Source organism: Electrona antarctica, assembly GCF_951216825.1.
Source record: "Electrona antarctica genome assembly, chromosome: 3".
NCBI classification, from domain to species: domain Eukaryota; kingdom Metazoa; phylum Chordata; class Actinopteri; order Myctophiformes; family Myctophidae; genus Electrona; species Electrona antarctica.
This window is the reverse complement of record NC_136808.1, coordinates 39,532,593-39,549,863: the sequence shown is the minus strand read 5'-3', so window position 1 is coordinate 39,549,863 and position 17,271 is coordinate 39,532,593. Positions and strand designations below refer to the sequence as shown.

Sequence of the window (17,271 nt, the reverse complement as noted above, 5' to 3'; positions counted from 1 at the left end):
ACAGCCACACTCATGTATGTCTTTAAACCTTGTGGAGTGATGTGTCGCTCAAACACAAGACACATCACGGAAGAATGGATGGATGAAGGGAGCTGTGACGTCACCACTGGTTTCTACAGAACCCTTTTGAAGCCTCTATTTCAGCAAATTCAAAATCCATCATCTCAGTTTTATGGTTCCCGAAATGTAACCCGGAAACTAATGCTATTGTTGGATGTGGGGAGTGATAGGTGTGTCTTCGCTCAATAGAACCCAATCACAAGCCCAAAGAACCCATATTATCCATTTTAAAGTATTTATGAAAAAGGTTTATACGGTAATAAAGCCAAATGCTAGTCAAGTCAAATCACCATTAAAGGACAACTTTAGTTTTTTTCAACCAAGGTTCATGTTTTAGGTTGTTGTTAGAGAAATTAAAAGATGGGTGTAAAAAAAAGAAAAGTGCTGCTTTCTTTCGTTTTAGGGATTTTAGCTGTTTTTGACAGGGGGGCGGGGGCATTCAAACATGGGGCTAAATATGTATTTTTTTATAACATTTTATAACGATTTCTTTTTTTATTATTTACTATAGTCCTACTAGACTCCAAGAAATTACATTTGGTCACAAAAGATCACGGGATCTACTGAATGTGTCAAACTGACATATTGAGCCTATGACACACAATGTGGCTTCCCCCCAGTAGGCCTCCTTCACATTCAGTAGATCCTGTGATCTTTTGTGGCCAGATGTAATTTATTGGGGTCTAGTAGGACTATAGTAAATAATAAAAAAAATAAATCGCCATAATAAATGCCCCCGCCCCCCTGTCAAAAACAGCTAAAATCCCTAAAACGAAAGAAAGCAGCAAATGAAAAAAGAAAATACATCTTTTAATTTCTCTAACAACAACCTAAAACATGAACCTTGGTTGAAAAAAAATAAAGTTGTCCTTTAACAAAATGCCTGTGATCTCCGAGGCTAAGTCACCATTGACTCCAATGGAATTAATATGCTTTTGCAGCCATAGTAGGGGAAATCGGCGCCAGCTTCTATGCCATCCATGAGAACTGCAGCGTTTACATGACTTCCGTATTGACTTCATTTCCAAGAGCGAATGCTTGACGTCCAGTTGCTCACAACCCAGAGGAAACCTATGTTAACACAGGGACAGCATGCACACTCCACACAGAAGAACCTACGTTAACACAGGGACAGCATGCACACTCCACACAGAATAACCTACGTTAACACAGGGACAGCATGCACACTCCACACAGAATAACCTACGTTAACACAGGGACAGCATGCACACTCCACACAGAATAACCTACGTTAACACAGGGACAGCATGCACACTCCACACAGAATAACCTACGTTAACACAGGGACAGCATGCACACTCCACACAGAAGGCACCAGTCAGACTCAAACCTGCTGTGAGGCAACAGTGCTAACCAGTAACCACTGCAATTTACTACTGATTCCCCAAGGTTTTATTTCCATGTAAGAAGCATTTAATTTCAAAATCCTGTGCATCCATGTTGCAACTTTCACGTCCATGCCAGAAATGGCTTTTCATAGCAGAAAACTGTGCAGACATCTAGGAGGGAGGGAACCATTCTTAATCCTGCCAAATCTTCTTGTGATAAGAACTTTTTTCTTTTCTTTTATCTTTTCTTTGAACCCTAGCAATTGGAAGCTGATATCTGATATTTTTGGCAAAGAGGTTTTGTCATGAAAAGGTTTTGATTATTATAGCAACCTGTTGGGATTTAGAAGACACTTTTAGAATCAGCCTCAGGTCTTAATGGATAAAAGACCAAATGGTTGTTTGTACCCATGGCTGTTTGAGACAGACATGCCAGGTCGTTGTCCCATCGAAGGTACAACGTAACAACAGGTTGTAAACGCTGCCCCACAACACACGACAAGATGTCAACGAGCGGCTAGGTCAACAGCGCTGATGTGAACCCCCAGCAGAGGAAGAGAAGAGAGACAGTGAGAACATTTGTGAATTCACACCTCCGCCGTGCACTTTCTCTCAAGCCCTGATTTATAACTGCCAGAAAGTAGCAGATCTACAAGCTTCAGCATTCAGTGTTACAACATTCAAAGATGGCGTCTACAAGCTGAGCTTTTTACTTTGAAGGGTACCACATAGTTCTGACAGTGTCATAAATGTTGTTTTCCAAAGTAGTCCCCTGTCGTTGCAATCGATGTTACTCTTATGCTTCAATTAATTAGAAATTTGTTTAAAATTCTCTCCATTCAACCTCAGCTAGACACACACCCAGTACAGAGCATGTGGGGACAGGAGAGCCCAACCTGTCTCTGACCTGGTCTGAGGGGAGACCTTGGGAAAGGTCACGGTAAAAGGTTACGGTTACCACAACTCTGAACTGACAGAAAAGGGGAAACTAAAACTAAAACTAGAAACGGGGCACAGGTCTCCACCAGGGCAGGTCAGGTTGTGGCCTCCAGGTTGAGGCATTTTCTTCCAAAAATGTGTTTTGCAAAAATCCACCTTTGCACGCTGCGTTCATGATTTGAGGCTTTTTGTTAAAAACTTTGAAAGCCAATGTTAGCCAATTAGGATGGAATATGAAATATCGGACAGATCCGTCTTGAGCACATGACTATACAGATAATGTGTAACGATTTGCGGGAGTTTTGGACAAAATCTGGAGGATTAATATAGCAAAAAATGTGTTTTTACAAAAGTCGGCCTCCTGGTGGCGCTATAACAGGCCGTTCAGGAAAATTTTGGGCAGAGGTTCATCGTTGGCATCTAGGGAGTGTGTGTGCAAAATTTGGCATGGACCGGGCCAGCAGTGCTGGAGATTAGCTGGTAACGGACACGGACACGGACACGGACACACACACACACACACACACACACACACACACACACACACACACACACACACACACACACACACACACACACACACACACACACACACACACACACACACACACACACACACACACACACACACACACACACACACAAGCATAATATGCTTAAAACTCTTCAAGTGACACATTTTGTTACATTTTGCACACCGGCATCCATATTCTGGAGGGGGAACATTAACTCAAAATAGCAGATCTACTGTACAATATTTTGGCAAAGAGAGTAGGTGTAGACAGAATGAATTGAAATCTCAGCGATATGATTATTGTGAGCATTTTTTTAAAATGATGCGATAAATGATAATATCGATTATTGTCCCATCCCATAGTCACACAGCATTTTGCAATATGCAATATAGAACAGAATCCCCCCCCCCCCCCCCCCCAATCAATATATTAAACAACGTGAGGCCAGCAAGGGGGTGAGTGGGGTGGTCCGGTCAAAGAAGAAAGAGTGGCGGGTAAGCCCTTGAATGAGGGGGATGGAGGGGGGGCTGTAAGTTACCTTTCACCCCTATTATTCACAGAGGAATGACAGAGCAATTCTACACTCACACTAGTAAAGGCCGACAAGCTTGACAACCCTACCCCACTGACCCCCCCCACCCCACCCCCCTCCCCTCCCCAGAAGGAGAGGATTGGGGTCAAACAGCACAGAGAGAGATCCCTAGATGAAAACAAGAACACGGATCACTTAGCGTTTAGCTTTCTCTCTCAGGCCACCGCCTCTCATCGGTTATGCGTCACTCCATGATGGCGCCTTCTATTTAAACTTAATGCCTGCATTATAACGGCAACTATACACTACACATACGGAGGCAGGAAAAAGGAGTCTATCGTACTTTGGCCCTTGGTCTTGGAACGACACCTGGACCCGTCTCAAATTGGCGTTGCTAATTTAATTTCCCTTAGGAGTTACCAAAAAGATCACTTCAGAAGCCTATTACTAGTTGCTGTTCCTGTTTTGAGTGTAGTTTTTTTTTGCTGCTTTTTTTTCAATTGTTTAATATTTATTTATTGTATTTCTTTAATTTGACCTAATTGAGTAATAGTCTGTCTCTGTCAGCCATAAGGCCGTACTTTGTATTGTAATGTCCTTGTATGTCTTTTTTGTGGACCTGCATGTGTAAAATAACTGCCTCTTGACCATGTCTTTCTTGGAAAAGTTTTAATGGTTGAATAATGGTTATAATAATAATAATAATAATAATAATAATACTGTTAAGCCTGATATACTGTATTATACTTTGTAATGTGGCATCGGCGGCGTGCACCAAAAATAGCCATTCTATAAGCTCACAACTCACCATGGACGCAACGTGTTGTGAGCTTGTAGATCGCCTATGTTGGCCCGCACCGCAGCATCGTATGACGGAGCATAAATCATGAAATCTCTCTGTAAATGTGGCGTATAGGCAGCCGTGCCAAGCAGCAGATAGTGGCATCCTAAAATCACCCAGAGAAGTGATTAAAAACCTCTTATTGAGGATTTGCGGTGGGAAATCCCTTCCAGACAGAAGGCTGCTCTTAATACCGTTGTGTGTCTGAGCGACGCGTGGCCCCACCCCCATGGTAAATGTTTGATTGTAATTAAAAAGGACTTTGCTTGCTTGTGTGAACCAATGGCTCTGATGACAGGGGAAAAAATAAAGAAAAAAAAATAACTTTTTGACAGTTTACTTCAGTGTTTTCAAACTGCTTTCTGGTCTCTGTTGAAAGAACGCTGAAGTGAGGAGAGGGAAGAAAGAGGTGAGGGCTAACCCCCCTCTCTGGGTTTCTTTCTGGTTTTCCTCCAGAGTTCCTTGACAATGCCAGAGTCCATCTCCAGGTCTTCATAAAGACATTGGGGACACTGGGAACAGTGAATTAACATTCTCTCAGCACCGCTCAAATCTCCCCAACACCATTCATTCATGCATGCATGCATGCATGCATGCATTCATTCATTCATTCATTCATTCATTCATTCATTCATTCATTCATTCGCCTATGTCTGTCCCATGTCTCTCTCTCTCCTGTTTTTTGTCTGTCTGTCTGTCTGTCTGTCTGTCTGTCTGTCTGTCTGTCTGTCTGTCTGTCTGTCTGTCTGTCTGTCTGTCTGTCTGTCGTTATTATTTATCCCACCGCAGTTCTAGGAAAGCCCTGCTGTGATTGGCCAGTAGTCGTTGTGATTGACAGTTCTCGTTTTTGCGACCAGTCATTAGTTCTACAACTACAACCTATCTCAAACCCTCACCCTAAACCTAACCCCCCACGGGGCAGCACACCTAAACCTAACCTTAACTCATGTCTAACCAATGACTAATCTAAACTAAGTATGCACCCCCCTAAACCTAACCTGAACGGCCTAACCTCAGTAAAACGATGCCTTCCCGGGAGCCAATCAGACACATGGTGAGGCGGGTCTACCCTAGAACGTTGGTGGGATTCATAATCACGCGTATGTCTGTCTGTCTGTCTCTCTCTCTCTCTCTCTCTCTCTCTCTCTCTCAATTTGAAGGGGCATTATTGACATGAGGTTTACATTGCCAAAGCAAAAAGTACAACGAAAGAATCCAAACAAAAATAATGTAGGCTATGTACAGAGCTGTCTTGCAAATATCTCGTAATTAAATACATACAAGTAAGAAAGGTTAACTGGGGATAAACCTTTGAAACAAATGGCCACAATCTCTCTCTCTCTCTCTCTCTCTCTCTCTCGCTCTCTCTCTCTAAATTAATTTAATTTTTTCAATTAAATTAAATAAAAAAGGCTTTATTGGTGTGGGAAGCATACCTTTTCATAGCCAAAGCAAGTGTAAAACACAAGAGTCTGTCTGTCTCTCACCCTCCAATCCACAGCCCCTCCCCCATGTGTGTGGCGGCCCACAGAGGATCAAACGCAGATGAATAGCACTTCATTTTGTACTTAATCCAAAGCTACTGATCACAACACTGGAGGAAATGTAAGGGTTAAACTCCACACCGCAGCCTTTCACACACACACACACACACACACACACACACACACACACACACACACACACACACACACACACACACACACACACACACACACACACACACACACACACACACACACTGAATGAGAGAAAGTGACAGCGAGAAGAAGAGAAGAGGGCCCAGACATCCTTTTTTCTTTTCTTTTCTTCTCCATTGCTCCCTCTTCTTATTTAGCCCACAGTATAGGAGTTCTTTCTTCACTCTAACATTGCTTCAGTCATGATGAGCCTATTTTAACGAGTGTAAGTGAAGCCCCCCGGGGTCATTCTAAAAGGAGAGGTGAAGAAAAAAAAGACAATTTAGCCTGCCAGTCCATTCAAATGCAATGCTGTCCCATCACACTGAGCTCTGCAGCAGTGTTGCCAGCTTGCAATAAAAGAAAAGGCTAGATTTTTTTCTTTTCAATAGCCTATGTATAGGGGTTACAGACCCCCGATCAAACTGAAGCAAGGCCAAATAAGCAACTACACTTCAGAAACAAGACGGAAAACCACAACTACCTATATGTAGTGACTTGAAGGAGGGAAAAAAAGGAAAAAAAGCACAGCCATAGTCTGCTTATAATAAGCAGACTTGGCAACACTGCTCCCTGCTCTGCAGAGAACGGGTCAGTGGTGATTCATTGAGATGGAAGAAGAGTCCACTGGAAGAAGAGAACAAAGTGTAGCCAGCTACAGAAGGCTACTAGAAGGATGCGAGCAGGGTGATAAACCGAGGTGCAGCCTCCATCTGGTTCAGGGTGGGATGTGTGTTGTGTTGTGTTGTGTTGTGTTGTGTTGTGTTGTGTCACACACCCAAAAATAAACCATAGATGACAGCAGCAAGTCTCTAAAGGTATATTGCAAACTGGTGCGTTTTTTTCCGCTGCATTATACGGATCCAAAAGTAGTAGGCTATCACTAGCTGTTAGCTTGTCACCATCACCCCACTATAGACCCCACTAGACAGCTGTGGAAAAATGGATAAAATCGATCCTGGTCCGAAAAAACTTTACACGGACGAAATATTCAGCGGCAGTGTGAAAATGTGATTGACATAAAGTCATTACGGTCATTCTTTTTACGGCCAAAAATGTCCAGAGGGAATTTTGGACCAGTTTGCAAACACCTTTTTAACGTGATGTTGAGTATAAGTAGCCAATGGAAAGTTGGGAACCAATGATTCCAGAGTCATGTGGCCCATGATAGGTCTGGAGTCTGTCACCTGTTTCTGTAGCTTGAGGCACAGCCCCTGTACACTCTCTGAATTGTTTGCGGCCTAATGCCATCATTGCCATGACGACACATTGAAGGTTAGATAACAAATACACACTCCATATTTGGGCGTAGCTGCATTGGGATCTCGATCCTTATAGTTATGGCTGAGTCATGGTGACATGAGTGTGACATCAGAGATTGGCCCGCCCGCCCGCCGTCCGGCCGGCTCGTCCGGCTGGCTCGTCCTCCCTTAAGCCAATTTGAATATATAGGATATACTGTATTAAACACAATATTATCCTTATCTTATATTTTGCAGTCGGCTTTGCTTGCGTTTATGTGCTAAAAGTGTGATTTTGTAACTTATATTCTCTTGCTCAGAGATGGAAACAAGCGCCCTGGTGCTTTTTGTTATCCTTTTAGCATGACTTCTGACTGTATTACATATACTGTTAACAATCTTGTTATACTTAAGTATGCAATCAATCAATCAATCAATCAATCAATCAATCAATCAATCAACCAATGAAAGAACAATTGTACTTATATCATGACCAGGTAGCTGTATAAGGTTCTACCATAAAGTAGTACATTACTTTAACGACTTAAGTCCCATATGCTTTGTCGTATGACGAATAGTGAAAATAGCCAATCTACAAGCTCACAACATGTCGCATCGTGACATAATATTGTGAGCTTGAAAAAAGTCCGCCTATAATAACATGCCCAAGAATATGGACGCCAGGTTGAAAGTGGTTAATGAAAGAGTCTCCTTTAGCCCAAAAGGAAATGCTCTGAGTCTTCTCTGTAAACATTCCCACTTAAATAGCAGGTTAAAGGCCCATTGGAGGCAGACAGTTAGGGAACGGCAGTTTAGTGATTATTTGACAAAGGCTATTAACGGCACACCGCCACCCTCAAGAAGAAAACTATATACACACATCCCTGAACTTCCTTACAGCCTCTTCATGGGTTTTGTTCCTTTCCAGTTACACACCGTTTGTTATGGTTTTATTCATCATTTCCACTCTCCTCTGCTCACTCAGACAAGTGTTTTAACAACATGTTGTAAAAAGCGTTGTAAAGCTAATGGGCACTGATGTCATGATGCAGTGGCTACTGGCTATCACTGCCCTCTCTCATTAATTCAGGTATAATGGGTAGCATATCGTTGCTGTCGGGCAGAAATCATATGCTTGATAAACAATTTACAATTTAGGCATTTAGCAGATGCTCTTAATCCAGAGCGATTTACATTAAGCAATAACAAAAAGCATAGCAATACATAAAATTCTGAATCTTGAGTGACTGTAGTAGTCAACATCAGCCTCCCTTTTTGCAAAAAAACCTTTTTGCAAAAAATATATGATGCTAAAAAGGCCCACCTGATTGAATTGTGGGCGTGAGTGAGTTAGCTTGTAGCGAATGAGAGTGAAGGGAGTTGACGCGAGACAGATGATTTAAAAGGAGCAGAATTAACTAGAAAAAGTGCCCCTCGGGGCACAGGTCTCCACCAAGCCAGGTCAGGTTGTGGCCTGCTGGTGGCGCTATAATAGGCCAATGTGAAAAGGGTGCAATTTCTTCATACGCCTTTGATGGCAATTGGATGATTTGAGGCATTTTGTGTGTGCAAAGTTTGGCATCGACCAGGTTAGCGGTGCCGGAGATTAGCTGGTAACAGACGGACGGAAGGACGGACGGACGGACACACACACACACACACGGACGGAGTGCAAAACATACTCTCTCCCCATGCCTTCGGCCTGGTGGAGACAATTACTGTTATAGAATGAATGAAGGGAGTCCGGAGAATTAAATAATAAACCTTCTGACTTCCATGTCTCGATGAACTATCGCTGCGCTGGTTTTCTCTAAACATTGTCACGGGGTCACAGACAACGTAGACGACATGATGTCATCAAATGACCTGGCTCGTGAGAAGGACATGAACGTTACATGTTCCACTGCACACCACTGTGTACGTGCTGTACGTGTGTGGACAGTATGTGTGCATTTGTGCATGTGCATGCATTTGAGTTGTTTCAAGTGGCCAAACACAATCTACAAACCCCTTTCCACTAAAGTAGTAGTGATAGGAACTATCGTTTATTTCAGTGACTCGACCCATTATAAGATACTGTTCACTAAAAATGTAGTTTTAAATGATTGGTTCACCGCTCAGTGCTTCCGCTTCCGCTCTCCACGCGTAGTTTAGTTCAATGACAAAAGAGAAACGTCTATCTTCAGCCAGTCAAAATGTTGCATTTTGCCAATGACTGACTGAGCCTCACATAACCGAGCTTTCCACACACAGGAAACTAAACGACTTGAGGAATGACAACATTTGGGGAAGTGACCGAGTTCGTTCACCAAAAAGAACAAAATCACTTTGAAAGAAGCGCTCACGATCGTCACAACACGGCAAACAAACAGCGCCACTTACCAGACCGGAGCATGTCGACAGAGCCACCGACGAGGCTGAGAGGTTGCGAATAAATCCCTGGTACAGGCAGCGGTGAAAGCCCTCTTCGCCGTCTACCACCGTGGTGATGCCCTCTGACCCCATGGCCTGCACCGTGAACCCGGGGCCCACCACGGTGGACGGGCGCATGTCGAGGTGCATGTCCCGCCCGAAGGCCGATAGGCGGTAGTGTACCGGAGCCCCCGGGAGGAGAGAGGAGGAGCGCCGGCTCCGGCGGCCTGGCCTGCTCACGTCGTGGGACATGTAGGTTCCCTCAGCGTCCACTTCCACCGGCGTCACAAACACATAATCTGGAGGTAGAACAACAGGTGCAATGTGACGGAGAGATTGACACATAATCTGGAGGTAGAACAACAGGTGCAATGTGATGTAGAGATTGATGCATAAAAAACAGCAAAAGAAAAGAATTGGCCCAAGAAGGTCCAGTTGACTAAATCTGGAGGGTTTGACAAAGGCAGCGCAGTTTAAGAGACACTGTGATGTACGTACAACAGACATGGCGATGTAAAGGGTCTGCAACCTTTTTGACAAACTGTCATGTTTTTGAGTGGTGCAACCACTCCTATAGACAGCTATGTGTACCACTCACTTCAGACAGGTCTGATTTTATTCTCTTGATAGTCAGTGTGCCATATCAAATTGAATTATGACACCACGTCAAAATAATATTTCCAACATATCTAACAACCTTTTTTATCTTCTTTTGAAATATTTTCTTTCACATTGTAATTAATCTCTCAGACAGAGCTCAGAATAGTTTTATTATTTTTTAAGTGGTGCAACAACTTCCTTAAGTAGCTTTGTGTGTGCCTGCCTGGCTGGCTTCCTGGCTGGCTACCTGTGTCTGAGCACGGAAATTGCATTTGGTTGGTTTTCAAAACCAAGTGTCACTGTTGTGACACTTGACACACATACATATTATTAACTGTATATATGATGATTTCAGGTGTATCAGTACAGTACAGTACAGTACAGTACAGTACAGTACAGTACAGTACAGTACAGTACAGTACAGTACAGGGACCCCCTGGGGACCCCCACATGGTAACTGTCATTTCTCAACCGTTTTGGACGCGGGCGGCTCACCGGAACCGGCCCTAATAATGGCAGGTTACCTCTGACACTCAATCTCGACCTGGTGGCAACTTTTACTAAACCATCACACTCAACGAAATAGCCACCATGACACAGACAAATAGAAAATAGAGATTACAATGCCTTGTGAAGTGCCTTCCTTCGATTAATTGAAAAATGGAAACAAGCCATAGAGGCTTTCTTGGTCTATGGTTATCCCTTTAGCATCCTTTTGTATGAAACTGCCTCTGTGCTTTTTTGCAAACTGTTAATAAAGTATTATTTTTTTTAATAAATAAAACATTTATGGTATTGGACATAGGCCTACGTTGTTTCCACCCGACATCAACAATCGATTTTTTTGTGACTCACCATGGTTGAGACCGTGCGCGTCGACATTGGGGAGAGTGGCCGAAACGGTGTGAATGGAATGTGAAGCGAAAATATGCAGCGTCTGCAAACACGCACGCACGCACCCACACGCACGCACACGCACGCACGCACGCACACACACACACACACAAACACACGAACAGGTAGTGACAAGTTGAAAGACACCAAAGGGAAGGAAACGGCGTTAATTACCGTTGAACGTGAAGGGGAACGGCAAAGAAACGTGGATTTGTATAATTGCACCCCTAAATCCTCCTTTTAAATCATAGCCTATTGTTAGATGAACTCCTCTGAGAATGTACAGAATTTAACCAAATGGACCCGTCCCTTAATTGGTTACATTTATTGGTAGGCTACATCTTGAACATCACATTTAAACAGACTTGAGTAGACGTAAAGTGTCACCTGCCTTGATAACGTTCCAGGACACCAGCACGGGGGACAGCAGCCTGACAGGCGCGTAGCAGCAGCAGCTGACCAGCGGTAGAGTCCATAACAATATCAGCAGAAAAACACAATCCATGATGAGTGATGGATGGTCATTCATTCATTCGAGCCGGTAAGCGTGCCTCCCCCGTTACCTCCACGAATAACGCACGAGCAGGAGTAGGCTATCACTATCAACAATGTGTGGCAGCGCATGTTAATACTGGGGATGAGTGGCACGCATGTATACAGTGCATATCGTCCATGCGCTCCGTGCGTGTGCTGTCCACCAACACCACCTCCCCATACTGTGGTCCAGGTAGCAGGCAGTCAGCGGTGTTGGTCATTAAGAAGAAGGAAGAGCTGCAGCCATGCAGGTACAGCGCGCTGCTAGGACTGCTGACTGTGCATTGTGTGTGTGCGCGTGTGTGTGTGTTTGTGTGTGTGTGTCACCGGCCGGCAGGCTCTGCTCTGCGCCTGGAGGATGGATGAAGAGAAGCCAAGCCGACCCCGTCCCGACCAATCAGCGCGCAGCATCATTTCATTCATTCATTCCGTTCGGCATTGCAACAGATAATAAGAGGAGGCAGGACAGGACAGGACGGCGTCCCAGTTTAAGTTTTCTTTTCTCTGTGTGTGAATCGGTGTTTGTGGAACCTTACCTTACCAGCTCAGTGAGCTCACTCTCCGCTGCGTCGAGTTTATTACCACTTTCTCGCACGCGGCAAAAAATAGGTGCCCGGTAAAAGGTAGTTCTAGCAAATAAACAGATGTCGTCTGACTCGTCTGCACTCTGCAATATAGTCGGAGCCGGAGGGGAATGTTTTCTCATTAATTCTATAAATATAAGGGAGACAGCAACAATAATGCACTGCAGCCGCGGCATCGGCAGGCAGCAGTAGGATACTTTGACTTTGTTTGACAGCCAGGTAGCCTACATGTACATGTGTACATGTACATGTGGTGACCACATGTTGTTGGCAACAACAATGCATATAGATCTATACAATGATTGTATTACAATCTAGACTACATGATAGGCTCCAGCCGCTCCATCAGGATAAAAACGCAATAAAACCGTCAGGTCCGCCGCGGTCGGGTGTTTAATAAATGAGAAAACGGAGACTACCGGTATTTGATTACTAAGGTGCACACACGTGTGCCGGGCTAGGCAGACACAAAAGTGCTCCGTGTGGAAAACGTGTAGACTTCTCACAACGGACAATGGAGTCGCATTGTTCCTCCATGGAGCTTAAAACTTCAAAGCTTTGCATATAGGTTAGGGACCAGGGTTATTCGTATACAAAGAGTGCTCCGCGGAGCTCATACCTCCGTGACTCCGTCAGGCCGAGTGGCCATAGCTCAGGCCCGGGTCTATGGTGAATAATAAAAGGTTATGGAGATTGGAGAATATATTGTAATGGTGACATTATGGGAATGCTGATTGCTGAGTATGAAAATGAGGAGAGGAATAGGTACAAGAAAAAGAAACATGAATCAAATAGGCTAGGCTAGACTTATAGACTTATACCCACCCCAGTCATCTTTGTTAAGCAATGACCGATTAATCACTTTGGCTTTAATAAGATGAAATGTGCATGCAGTTTGTGATGTTCCAACAGTGGACATGCTTGGAGGTGCATGGTGTTGGGGGAAGGTGACTTGCTGCCTGAGTGCCAATCCATTATCTATCGTTTTTTGTTTTTGTTTTATAATAATTTTTATCCCACGATTTTGAAACCCATTTTTTCACCCAGTGTCAATTATCTAATGTAACACTTCCTCTGCCAACCTGGGGGGGCAGCGGACTGACCTCATGCTTCCTTTTATGCATGAGGAGTCCAAGCTGCTTCTTTTCACCTGACAGGGGATAGTTTCCCCGGTTGGACGTAGCGCGTGGAAGGAACACGTTATTCCAACCAGTTCCTTTTCCCCTCTATCAGGCGCCCCGGCTGGTGGCTGGCCAGGGGGAGGTAGTTTTAGAGACCAGGATTACTGCATGTTTTTGTGAAGGTACCTACCCTAGGGGACACAGGGAGAACATGCAAACTCCACACAGAAATATCGTTAAGCAGAGACGTCTGTCTTTCAGCAGCAGGCCAAGGACTCAATTGGGTGGGCAGGTTGCTGCGTTGCCCAGCGATGGCTATATAAGCTTCTGCTCACAGTTAAAGAGTTGATACAAAAACGTAAAGTGGGCTGGTATATATGGAAGCATAAAGCTGACAAAATTCAAATGAAATGGCAAATACGAAAAGTCAATTGAAATAAGATAAATGCTTTTTCATTTTCAGGTCATTAACGCATTTCTTATTAAAAAAAAATCTAAAATGCAATAGCATTTACATTTTCTACAGATGTGCTCATTCTATGACACAATTAAAATTATAAATAAAAGATCATTTGATTTTCAATTTTCACAAAATGCCCTGCTAATTAGTGGATAATATTAAAATTAAAATGCAATTTTGCAAATTCAAATGAAATGAGAGAAATGCTTTTTGAGTGGTGTAAACCACTCCTACAACTGGCTTTGTTAGTTTACGTGTCTGTTCGTACCAAAAATTGAGTGGTGTAAACCACTCCTACAACTGGCTTTGTTAGTTTACGTGTCTGTTCGACGTGTTCGTACCAAAAAATGATGTCAGACATTACGTCAGACCACAGTTGATCAGTCTATATAAGACCTTACACCACTCAGTTCACACAGGTGTGATTTTTAACCTTCAGATAATGAACGCATTTAAGTGAATATATAATGCAATAGCATTTACATTTCATCTCCAGGTGTGCTCATTCTATGACAGAATGAAAAAGCAAAAGCAAATAACATTGCATAGGGTATAGCAGGAACAGTAGTTTGTTTTGAAACATTTGAGGGGGAGTGTCTTCCTTGGCCTATACTGGCAGCTTGTACACAGAAAGTTTGATGCTGAACAATCCGAGATTCAACGTTAACTTCAACTTCACTGTCACATCACAGGTCACATCACGTGACCTGTGGACAGCAGTTATCATGTCAGTAACTAAGTGGCAGTGCCACTGCAGCAGCAGAAGTGAGGCGCACCTGCAGTCGTACTGTATGTATACAGTACTACGGTCTAGCATCCTGTGTATATATACACAGGACAGCTGTGCATAGACACAAATACATAATGTCCGCCTCCCATGCAGCCTTCCAATCTAGCGGAGCTACAAAGGTGGATGCAATGCTTACAACATTACTGCACATATGGACAGTTAAATCCTGGGAGTTAATTTCCCGCTTGCACTCTGACTGTGTGTGTGTGTGTGTGTGTGTGTGTGTGTGTTTGTGTGCGTGCGTGCGTGCGTGTGTCTGTGTGAGAATTCAACATGAGTGAAACAATGTAAAAATGATTATAGATTTTAACCATAAACAAAACCCCTACATATCCCTAATACATTAGATGTGCAGACAAATGCGAACCAAACGTGCACATTTATGTTCATAAAATGTCCTTCGGGGTTAGGTTGGGGTCGCAAGTCAATGGCAGAATTCTTTTGGGGTCGGGGGCTGAAAAGTTTTGGAACCCATGGACTAGAGGTAACGCTAGGGATTAGTACTATAATCAGGTATACCATAGAGAGAGTGAGAGACAGGTCATCACATCCCAATATGAACATATTTTTTTACTGTCTACAGAACACATTCGTTTCTTGCGAATGACATGACACTCGCTTGTCTAGCTACTATTAATGTTTGGAGCTGGATTATGACTTACAGAGAAAATTCCACACACATAGTGAATTTCACCCTATTGGTCTATCAATACAGCGTACAAGTGCAATCATACTCTTGCTCAAAAACAGTACACATACTCAGCATGTGCATATACACAAAGATAGAGAGTGAGTCAGCAACAGAAACCCCATCCACTGCTGTCAAGGTGAGTGAGGAGTTGGCCAAAGGCAAGATGACTGAGGTCGTTCAACCTCAGTCATCTTGCCTTTGGCCAACTTTGGCCAACTCCAAGATCAAATGAAGATCGAGTTTTAATAATGAAGGTTCACTAAAACTTGGTACAGACCATAAACAGAGCAGTTCTGAATGGCCAAACACAACTCAATATTGAAGCGATGTGAGAGGGTTGTCTTGCCAACACCAACTTGGTGTTGGCAAGACGAGGACTCCTGAATCTGGGACTGCCCATAACTCCGACATCCCATTACTCCGACTACTTGGCTTCATGTGCGGTTAGGGTAAGGGACAGGGTTAGTAATAATGTGGCGAGTCTGACCAACGCACTCAGACTCGGAATAATACGCCATCAGACTAATGACAGCTGCCCTGAATCGCTGTTCTCCACACACTCCACCCTCCTGTCTAGCATCAAGATCTCGAGCTCTGCTTTCTGTCGACTGACAATCAACACAGGGATAGGCTGGGGGCAAACAAGACACAGGGGACTAGGTTTAACAAATAATCAGGGTGGAGAGACAAGACAGGTAATAGCAAACTAGGGTAGCCAGGAAGCATATACACAAAATCAGATACAAAACACCTGGGGAATTACAACTAAACACTAAATGCAGTAAACAGTAAACATTACAAAAACACCTAAACAGAGGAGAAATGTCCAAAACCAAACACAAATGGCCGATGTCCTATGGCAGAAGCTTGTGGAGCTTGTAGATCGGCTATAGAGCACATAAGTCCTGATAGACTCTCTCATCCCCTGGTTCCCGTAAGTATTTTCTCTATGGAGAATAACATTGGAAAAAAGAAAATAGGTGAAGTGGTCCTTTAAGGGCAGCGACTAGACTCAATTCCTCAGCATTGGCAATATCTCCGTAAAAAGTGCAGTGCTTGTTATAAATAACACATTTATATATAAATCAACAGTGTTGCCATTGCATGCCTATACATGCTACTCTGGGCCAATGACTTGTTCAACCAGCTGCTTTCAGATCACAATCCCTATGCAAACAAATGTCATCTGATCTCCTATTATTCCTACCATACACCCACCCACAGGCATCAGTGCAATAATAGAAGTAATACAAAATACAACCACAAAATCAATCCAAGTTAAAAAATAAATAAAAAATACACACAAACATAACATGGTTGCCAACCCAGACTCCACTATAGACGAGGCCTGGCTGGCAGCAGGTGCAACCAAGCTCCCAAATAGCGAACCCCCTAGCTACATGTCAAGTGCCTTGGCCATCATCACCACAATAGACGACTGTGAGTTAACGCAGGGTAGGAGGTGCCACAGGCTACAATACTCCAACAAAACAATTCAACAGACAAAAGCATATAATTGACCTCTCAGACATTTCTTGTTTTCAGTGCCAACTTGAAACCTCCCAAACAAGTGATGGTCTTGGGATTTCTTGGCAACCTGTTGCACAGACATGCCACTAACGTAAAACAAGACACTGTCTCATGACTGTGTGGCTTCCCCCTGTGGATCTCTGACGTCACGCCCTGCTTCTGATCTGAAGAAGTCACCACAATGGGCTCTATACACACGCCATTTTGGATCCCTACTTCCTTCACAGGCTCTGTTCCATTCTGGTCAAACAGAGTCAGGGTGTGCATGTTGGATCACTGGAAACACTACACCAGTGGGTCTCGCAGGCCCCATTTACACGGGCAGCCAAATCTAGCCTGAATTAGATCTGTGCCACATCCAGATTGAAATCCGATTTGTTTAGATAATTAAGGCCCCATTTAGACTGCAGTCACATTCAAATCCGATTCAAATCTGATTTATTTCTCAAATCTGATTTATTTCTCAAATCTGATTTATTTCTCAAATCTGATTTATTTC

General features: G+C 43.6%; 1 protein-coding gene across 1 annotated transcript in view; it reads right to left on the bottom strand.

The window, feature by feature from the left end:
* The window catches only part of adamts18 (ADAM metallopeptidase with thrombospondin type 1 motif, 18), a gene marked incomplete at both ends in the record, with an annotated part of 83,630 nt that extends 72,063 nt beyond the window's left edge, over positions 1-11,567 (bottom strand). Inside the window, 2 exons of the mRNA XM_079496332.1 lie at positions 9,539-9,867; positions 11,450-11,567. Coding sequence (XP_079352458.1) covers positions 9,539-9,867; positions 11,450-11,567 — 447 coding nt within the window. The remainder of the gene's footprint in view (positions 1-9,538; positions 9,868-11,449) is intronic.
* Between the last annotated feature and the right edge of the window lie 5,704 nt (positions 11,568-17,271).